At 45.0% G+C, this 10422-nt stretch overlaps 1 protein-coding gene across 1 annotated transcript in view; it reads left to right on the top strand.

Annotated features, from left to right (window-relative positions):
* The window catches only part of mtnr1aa (melatonin receptor 1A a), a 52901-nt gene extending 42965 nt beyond the window's left edge, over positions 1-9936 (top strand). The window contains exon 2 of the mRNA XM_083765160.1: positions 8736-9936. Coding sequence (XP_083621286.1) covers positions 8736-9604 — 869 coding nt within the window. The 3' untranslated portion in view covers positions 9605-9936. The remainder of the gene's footprint in view (positions 1-8735) is intronic.
* Positions 9937-10422: the final 486 nt, after the last annotated feature.

A 10422-nucleotide genomic window follows, 5' to 3' on the forward strand; every position in this document is an offset into this window, starting at 1 on the left:
ATGTGCTGGTTGGTACCTTGCATGGCTTCCGCTGCAATCGGTGTATGAATGTGTGTGTGAATGGGTGAATGTAATGCACAATCTATGTAAAGCGCCTTGGATAAAGGCGCTATATAAATGCACCATTTACCATTTACCCGTTTGAAAGGCCCTTTAAGCTTGTTTTGACCAGAAATGCCATCTGGGACAAGGAATTGGAGATGCTCAAAAGAAAAAGATAGTCGGCAAGTTTTTGTTCAAGATGGCGTGCTCTATTGCTGTTGACAACATCAGCTAGTAACCCAGTGCTAATGTAAGTAGCTTCACGACTCGATCGATCTATAAGCACTATAAAATACCATTTGGTTTAGATCTACGCTAATGTCGCTGGGTCAGATTAATGGGTTAAAACTACACATTCAAAGATTTGCACAAATGTTCAAGATTTTTCAATAGCCTAAAGTATAATAATAATTAAAAATAAAAGATCTACAATCTCACAACACGTCACGGATGCACAGTGAGGTTGTAGTCCGGCTATTTTTTGACGCGCAACACTGCCATGTGGCGAAGTATGAATGGGACTTAACCTTTCAACATTCACTGAGCAGCTTGGCCTGTAAGTCCCCTGGGGAGGCCAGCGGTGCAGCCTATAGCAGTTGACCTTGGGGCACTGAAATGTCTAGGCTTCATTACTTACCACAGGTCTGAAGGGGGAGTCACGGCAGCTTGGCTGAGGCTTGTGCATGACACCAACATTGCACATCTACAAGCCCATAGTGTGCTACGTGGATCTACTATTTTCAGTGTGTGACACCGGTGCGTACAAATAGTACTCTACAAGCTCACAACGTGTCGCAGCGTTGTTGTGAGCTTGTAGATCTGCTATTTTCAGTGTAAAATATAAGTGTAAAATGACTTATACTGGATCTCTTGTCCACTAGTCCATCCTAACATTTTAGTCTAGTTTTTATTTGTTGACAAAATTAGTACAAAGTACAAATCAGACTTTCAACTCTACCTGGCCAACGGCCACTGACCTCTAGAATGAAGACGGCGACATCTCTGCATGCGTGTAGGAGAAGCCATGAGGTATGACATGTATGACATTTAGGGAATGTAGGCTACAGTGTGCCGTTTAAGTTGTTTTGATGGTTCTCCACAGATGATTTGGTGAACAATCATTAACCTGTACATCTGTTAGCCCTGTAAAGCAACATCGACAGTGTTACATTAGCTCTGAGAACGTATGTGCTCCTTACTGACTGACTCTCCATTGTCGTTTTCCTCATTTTGCTTTCCCAACAAACTCCCCATGGAAACGTAGGTGGAGCTGCGTCATCCCAAAGCCTCTACCGCTTGTGCAAGGACACGCTGTGATTGGCTACTAGTCACTTTGAGTGGGGGAAACTCTCACCTCAAATCATGATTCACGATTCTGTGCCTACCGGGACGTAATTTGAACAGTGCAGAGTCGACTCAATTTGCAACGTTTCGCTTGAGACGCTGCCTCTGTCGCGGTCAAAAACTATACTTTATCGGACAAAAAACTGTCTGCAGTTGTTGTAGGCGAGTGGCACTTTTGTGTTGCCCACAGAAGCGGAGCGTGGTTATATAAGCACAATCAGTTTATGCTTTAGTATGTCGCAGTGGAGCCAGATGTTCACAGATCTCTGCCTACTGATATGGGTACTTTGTTAATGTCGAGCCCTGATCCTGGGTCCAGACCATAGACTGTAAAAAATATGGACAAAGCGTTCCCCGGTTCTAACATGGACGTAAAATGAAGCCAGTAATTCCTTGCACTGTAAGTCGCCATCTTTCTTGATCCGTTTGGGCCCAGCTGGCCCATTGGCTGGCCCAGACAACGAGGCGGGACTTCCCCCCTTCTTCTCCGTTGGTTTTTATTTTGGCTCGAGTGGGTGGGGACCGATCATAGACTGTAACGGTAGCCACGCCCCTCAGAACATACGCGACTTTATGGTAATTTCTTTTATAAATGGGACCATAATTTTCCAAAAAGAATATTATGACATTAGAAATGAGACTTTAAACTAGCAGAAAGTATTCATGACCATGTTTATTAAGGTAATACAGTCTAGGTGAAGTTGGGCCCAAATACATGGACTTCTATGGGGCTATGGTTTTTTTTTGGGTCCAGTGACAGCGCCACAACAGGCCATTATATGAACTTTCAGGAAATCCCGATTTCCTCAGTGGCTTCACAAAATATCTGTCTGACTGCCCCCCTGGTCCAGACAAACTATATCTTGCCAGGTCCTGTTTCAGTAGAAGTCCACACAGAAAATGGTGACATTTTGTGGGGTTGAAGAAACTGCAGCACCAGGTCTATATCTCTCTCTAAGCCAAATGAAAGGGTGTGAGTGATGGGTCCATCGGTAACCCAGGCATGGTGACTGGAGAGAGAGAAGACACGGCCTGGGATCTAGTGGAGCCTGGACTGTATACATGACCCTGCCAAGGTCAAGGCTCTTAGCACTGACTTAAAAATCCTGTAACAGGGTTGCTGCAGCCAGCGAGAGCCAACGAAGCCTACAGAAGACCCCATTTCTGTCCCCATACTGGCTCTGAACATCACTCACATCTTTCCATTGTAGCTGTGTGCACTGAAGCTCACTAAGTGCACCCGGTGGTGCATGCACACACACACACACACACACACACACACACACGTGTGCTCGCGCACAACATACACGCTCAACCACGTGCATGCAGTCGCATACACATACAGGCACAGACTCGTGCACACTCTTCGTGTACACACATGCACTCAGTTCCACTCGTGTGAACACATATGCATGCACACTCATGTGCACGCTATACTGTATGGACATGCCCATAACACACGCACGCACGCACACACACGCGCGCACGCACACACACACACACACACACACACACACACACACACACACACACACACACACACACACACACACACACACACACACACACACACACACACACACACACACACACACACACACACACACACACACACACACACGCACACGCACACAGTTCCTCCCTTACCCATGGGCCATGGAGCCTTGTGACAATAGCAGGTGCACCCAATTCCCTATAGAGGGCAGCTGAATGACAGATCTAAGAGGACAAGGCTTAATTAATAACAATCCGGGGTCCTCTGCAGGAATGTTTGGTATGGACCACGTGACGGAGCCCAGTGAGCCAGATAAGCACCAGGGACCAGACAGAGCTACTCTATAGAGCCTGCATGCTGCCTCTGGCTCCCAGCCCAGACTCACAGTACCACCCCAGGCATGGAGAGGCTATGGGTCTGACAGAACCGAGCCCTGAACAGCTGTGTGTGTGTGTGTGTGTGTGTGTGTGTGTGTGTGTGTGTGTGTGTGTGTGTGTGTGTGTGTGTGTGTGTGTGTGTGTGTGTGTGTGTGAGTGTGTGTACTTGTATTACTATATACTTGTGAGGGCCAAAAGTACAGAAGAAGTTTAGAAATGGACTATTTTCCTGTGTGCGTGCTTGTGCGTCTGTGTGTGTGTGTGTGACTGTGTGTGTGTGTGTGTGTGTGTGTGTGCGTGCGTGCGTGCGTGCGTGCGTGCGTGCGTGCGTGCGTGCGTGCGTGCGTGCGTGCGTGCGTGCGTGCGTGCGTGCGCACAAGTGTGTGCTTGCGCGTGTGTGTGAGTGGGAAATGCTACTTGGCTCACGTTTGTGTCAGTTGTGATAGCAGGCTCTTCACGCGGCAGCCCTAAAGACTCTCTTTAGACGCAAAGCTCATCATTAGCATTCATAACCTCTTAATTAATGGCACCACTGAGGACCAACACCACCACTCTCTCATCCAGGTGACAGCAGGGACAATGCTGCACTAAAATAGACAATAAAACAACAACGCTAAACCCCTCCCACTGTCCTCTAATTGCTCCTGAAGTTCTAGAGACAGGCAAGTGCTTTGGTGGCCTTAATTACCCACCCATAACTCATGTTTGCTTGGCACACGCAACATTGAGTTCTTAGCCATGTGCATTAATTAGAGAGAGGGGCGCATTCCTTTACGCCACTTGCTAACATCACAGGAAGCCAATCGCGTGAGAGCTGAATCGGGACGCACGCGGGCATGCCCGCACACACGCACACCAGTGGCATAGATAGGGTTTATCAGCCGTGGGTTTTCTTATCAGAGGGGCCCTGCGTGCGCACACCTCGCACGTGCAAATCAGGTATTTGTCGGGTAATTTGGACCGTTTGGCACGGTTCTTGCATGGTTCTATACGTTACTTTGGCCACATATTAATCTACAAACTCATTCATCAGCAGCATCACTTGTGTTGTACTGCAGTGCAGAATGTGAAAGAAAACATTCATATCACCGAGTGCTAAAATGGAGGATGTAAGAACACACTTTTGTTGCTTACAGAGAAAGTTTTGCCCCAAAGTCTTGTGTATATATGTCCAGGCTGGTGGCGTGTTGTTGTTATGTTTTAGACACGTTGACGGGTGCTTCCTCCTCCTGTCAGTCCTCCAGTCACTGACGGGGGGCCTGTGGGTTGACATAACCCACCAACCCCAATTAAATTACGCCTGTGACGCGCGCACACGCACACATGCACACACGCACGCACACATACTTGCAGACGCTATCCCTCATATTGCATAAATTAGTAGTAATCTGCTGTGTGAATAGAATGCACCGTGCACTCGCTCATCCAGGTGGCAGCTGGGAAATTGCTCACTCACTCTTCACAAGATCTTAACGCAGTGGTTTTCAAAGTGGGGTCTCTGGGGTTCTAAATGGACCCTTATAGGTATACTATACTGTATGGGGGGTCTTTGACATTTCCAAGGTTGAGAACCGCTGAACTAACGGAACACCCACCAAAAAATAGGTTGACCCTGACAATTACAATTTAAGCATTTAGTGGACAATCTTAATCCAGAACGATTTACAATGAGCAAGGTCAACACAAGTCAAGGTAACATCAAGTGGTAATACATCATTGGGTTACATAGGTAACCCCTGTTAGATACAAACAAGCGAGACAGCTCGCTATGGGGAGAGCACCCTCTGGCGTGATATATATATGATCACGTCAGAGGTGAGTCTTCAGATTACATACTGACATAATTACAAACTTGACAGGGATATTGGGGTGTGAGCCTCCATGAGCTTGTGGGTTATGTGAGTGTCAATGTGCTCGTGGGGGGACCTGCACGCCTTAAAGAGACTAGAACTGCAACATAGTGCGTTATGTCTGGGCAGGCATGCAGTAGGTGCATGGAGAGATTTGTGCAAACATTGTGGTTTGGTAGGAGAAGGCGAACAAAGGCGAACGTATAAACGATTGCCCCCCCCCTCCCCTTTCAATTAGTGTAGCATCATTCATAAGCCAATAATTTGATGCTCAAGCTCCACCAGGTAAGGAACGTTTGTGATGTGTGGACAAAATGTGTATGAGTAATATAACCATAACCTATTTGAAATTGTGCCTCCTGGGCTGGTGGTGCTATAATAGAGCATTGCAGTCCCGCCCCCTTTCATGATGACGACAGGCCCAGGAAATAACTCCCCATTAATTTTCCCCATAGACATTTCAAAAAGTATTTATTTAAAGATCTGTAAGCCTCGAACAAAGCCAACTCAGATTTTTTTTGGATCGAACAGAAAGAAGAAAAAAAAGGGCAGGTTCATACTTCTTTTGTTTTTTTTCTTCTTTGTAATTATTTGTTCTTAGAAATTCAGCTTTATTGTCAAAATACAAATTTCAATCAAGTCAAACCATCATGACATATATTTTATTGATTCATACAGACGTTCTACAGTAATGCCAGGCAGCATTTATGGCATTTCTGCACATATAGCCTTCCTCAGGGAGTTATGTCTGTTTCCCATAATGTGTGGGAAACTGGACATAGATTCTTTGTGAGCCAGGTGTGACTGTGAGAGATGTGCTGCCTGTGAGGCTTGATGGTAGTGGAGGACTGAGATGTACAGGGAGGTGTAAATTGATGCCAGCTGGCATCCCCTCCATAGCCTGATGGAGGGGAAAGGAACTGGTTGGAATAATGTGTTCCTTCCACCCGCGGACGGACGGACAGATGGACGGCACATAGCCCTCCTCAGAGTTATGTCATGTTTGCCGAAATGTGTGTGCAACTGGATTATTTTGCAATGGTACCAGTGAGGTTTAAGGTAGTGGAGGACTGAGATGTACAGGAAGAGGCATCCCCTCCATCAGGTGTTCCTACCATGCGCAATTGCGCATACGGATGGATAGACGGACGGATGGCCAAGGGCCAAAACATAGTCTTGGTCATACCTTCGGCCTAGCTGGTGGATACAATAACAGAAAAGTGTTAGCAGGTTGTAATGCGCAGGGATTAGGAATAAAGTATCAGAAACCAAAGGAAAGTAGGTATACTACAGTAGGCCTATCCTGTTTGGCCTCGGGATTAGTGTGTATTAACAGGTATAGATATAAATGTAGTCAAAGTGCACTAACAAAGAGTATATTAACCCATTCTGACCTGAGATCAGATTCATACGAGGTTTCCGCCGGACACACACTGGTCTGATGAACCCATTCTGACCTGAGATCAGATTCTAAAAATGTCAGTCGTTCTTCGATTTTTCAAAAAATAGCAGACCTACAAGCTCGTATCGCGCCACTCGGTGGCGCGATATGAGCTTGTAGATCTGCTATTTTTCAATAGCTAAAGCATAACACGATGCCGACACCAAAATGGGTGCCCGGTCAGAATGGGTTAACAGCATTAACAGTGGTATAAACAGATACAAATTCTGTATACATGGTTTTATAAATCTTTTTTTTTTTTTTTTACTTCTTTGCTTCTTTTTGTGTGTGCATATTTTAGCCATTTGTCTTTTGAGGCACATAAACCTGGAATCCTTGCAGTTTAATAAATGAGACGCCTGCCTGAGGAGTTCAACTAATGCTCCTTTGAATCGTTTAAACCACAACTATTGCAAATTTGCAAACATAGCTCAATATGTGTTTAGTGACCTCTGTTACACCACATTTATTTGTGAGATAGGCCTGTGGGCCAAGTGTTCCCAGCCTCACAGGATACAGCATTGATTTGTTTTCCTTCAGTAACTCCTGTATTATTTCTTTTTTGTGTGCAAGCAAAAGTAAATCTCAGGAAATAACACAGCGGAATTGAATTGTGAATTGAATTTTAATGGCAAATGAGCGATCTGTACTTTTCATCTCCTCCGTCCATACCGAGGGAGGGGAGGAGGCTGTTTTCACTTGTGAATGGATGAGCGGGGAGGAGGGTGTTTACTGTTTACCTGTGGACCAAATGTGTTTACTGTAGTCTCACGGGACTATGAACAGACAGATACGTGAGCTGCCTCCAAACCCATACCCAAAAGACAATAATTATGCAGTTAAAAAAAGAAACTGTCTGCCATTGGAGCCGAAAGTGATTTGCTCCCTTGTGTAATGACAAATGGGTAAACATTACAATATCGTATAAAACACATTTTCTCATTGAATAAGAAACACATTAGCAGTAGCCCAATTTACAGCACTTTATGTCAAATGCACAGGTGGTGAAAATACGAAACTATTATGCAAAAAAACTAAATGAAAATAAACATTGTTATTTCATCCAATGAATCACTTAGGACTTAACCCATAAAATGTTTCATCAGTACAACACTATTTTGTACAGTAGGTGATTTTGTAACTGACCACAACTGAATGTACACATAAGAGACAGATGTAATGTCATTAACAGAGACTACAGTAGTAAAAAATTCAAAACTACTCTGGAATTGCACTTTAAGTTACTGGATATTGTGAACAAACTTTTAAAGTAGCCATTGTTTGTGTGAAGTATATGGCCTATTTCTTGCCGGAGACATTAGAAATAGTTTTTGTTGGACTATATTGCTGAAATATAGGGATAGTTTCCAGCTGGGGTGGACCTTACATTATAGTCAAACAGATCTATGAAAGTGCTCTGTTTCACTATAGTAAGTTCATGGTGTCGAACTTTACATCACTTCACAATGCTTTTGTGGCACTAACATTACTCCCCCAAAAGAGACTGATGGTGAATTGGCGACTGTAACACTGTAATTTTCTGTGTGAATGAAATAGTAGTTGTAGTAGCAATATTTAAACAGGGAAAATACAAGGAAATACTACTTCTCAGTACAGTGTGTTTTTGCTCTCTGCCTATATAAAAAAAACATTGATTTACTTGAGTTTGCAGAGGTCAACTAAAGTCCTTTTAACATCCTCTTCACAATATAAATCATATAATGAATCAGGTTCAAAGTTAGTTCCCCTGGCTAGTGCCCTACGATGTGTATCTTTGTGTAGTGAGTTGATGTATATGAATTTGCCTGCAGGTGTTTGGGGAGCTATTTTGTTTTTTACACCAGAAAAGGGAACCTTCTTGGGGAAATTGTTGTCAACGGGTCATTTTTATATTCCTTTTTCATGGTTGAAGCTGTGAATAGGCAATTCATTATTTAAGGTCAGTTTGAGGGTACAGGATTTGAGGTTAGGGTTAGGCTGCGGTTAGTTGGCGCCAATGGCCTAGCGGTTAAGGCGCATACCATATAGGCTATTATGCAGCCTGACAGATCAGGTTTGATTTCCAAGCCCGATGACCTTTTCTGCGTCTCACTCCCTGTCTCTCTCTCTCCCTGTTTCCCGTCTTATCTCAACTATAAGAAAAGTGTGAAAATTGTGTGTGTGCTTGTGCTATATCTTCTGTGCAGGAAACATCTTCGTGGTGAGCCTGGCGGTGGCAGACCTGGTGGTGGCCATCTACCCATACCCTCTGGTCCTCACCTCCATCTTCCACAATGGCTGGAACCTGGGCTACACGCACTGCCAGATCAGCGGCTTCCTCATGGGCGTCAGCGTCATCGGCTCCATCTTCAACATCACCGGCATCGCCATCAACCGCTACTGCTACATCTGCCACAGCCTCAAGTACGACAAGCTGTACAGCGACAAGAACTCGGTGTGCTACGTGCTGCTGATCTGGGCACTGACTGTGGTGGCCATCGTGCCCAACCTGTTCGTGGGCTCGCTGCAGTACGACCCGCGAATCTACTCATGCACGTTCGAGCAGTCGGCCAGTTCGGCGTACACCATCGCTGTGGTCTTCTTCCACTTCATCCTGCCCATCATGATCGTCACCTACTGCTACCTGAGGATCTGGATCCTCGTCATCCAGGTGAGGCGACGAGTCAAGCCAGACAACCGGCCCAAGATGACGCCGCACGACGTGCGGAACTTTGTCACCATGTTTGTGGTGTTCGTGCTGTTCGCCGTGTGCTGGGCGCCGCTCAACCTGATCGGCCTGGCAGTGGCCATCGACCCCAAGGTCGTGGTGCCGCTCATCCCGGAGTGGCTGTTTGTGGCCAGCTACTTCATGGCCTACTTCAACAGTTGCCTGAACGCCATTGTGTACGGCGTGCTCAACCAGAACTTCCGCCGCGAGTACAAGCGCATCGTGGTGTCGGTGTGCACGGCGCGCATCTTCTTCCAGGACAGCTCCAATGATGCGGTGGAGCGGCTCAAGAGCAAGCCGTCGCCGCTCATGACCAACAATAACCAGGTAAAAGTGGACTCTGTGTGAGACATGTCACGAGGGGAGCGCCATGGGTGGGGGCACAAAGGGTCACTGAAAGAGCTTGAAAAAGGACAGGGGATGGCGACGGGTTTACAGAGATAAGTACCAAATGTAATGGCCTCTACCCTTTCGGACGGTGCTTTGACCTTGACCTTGATACAATCAAAGATGAACAGAGGTAAATGTATCCTTATCTTTTACTAAGCACTTTTTGTTTGTTTGTTTCTGTGGTACCTGAAGTACAGTAAATACATATATTATATGATGTCCTTTTTTGTTTTTCATGTTTGTTTACGGTGATGATATCAACAAATCCATGTATGATGTATTATATGTATTTATTTTATATGGCAATTCATGTAGATACATATAGATATATAGATATACTGTATATAGTGCGATATCAGGTTGGTTCTCACCCACAGTTACAGTCCAATGATGAATAAAATTACAACAATAAACAGAGAAATGTAGATCAAGCTATGGTAATTACAAGATAAGAACATTTCCATAAGGACATTTCTACAAAGCTTGGTACATAACCAAAATTGTTAACCAATTTAAATGACCTCATATTTTGGTGTGACACTGTTACACTTGTTGGGTGCTAGCAATGTGGATGTGGTTTTTCTGATACCATGCAAAAATGCCCCTCTCATTACACAGATGACAACATTTGAAAGAATGAAAGAATAGTACATCTCTTTTTCTCTCTCTCTCTCTCTCTCTCTCTCTCTCTCTCTCTCTCTCAATGTACTGTAAGCATGGATCTGAGGAATCATTCATATGCAGAATAAAGTTATTATATTGATGGAAGAGCTCCT

This window comes from Protomyctophum parallelum, assembly GCF_964188405.1.
Source record: "Protomyctophum parallelum genome assembly, chromosome: 5".
Taxonomy (NCBI): Eukaryota; Metazoa; Chordata; class Actinopteri; order Myctophiformes; family Myctophidae; genus Protomyctophum; species Protomyctophum parallelum.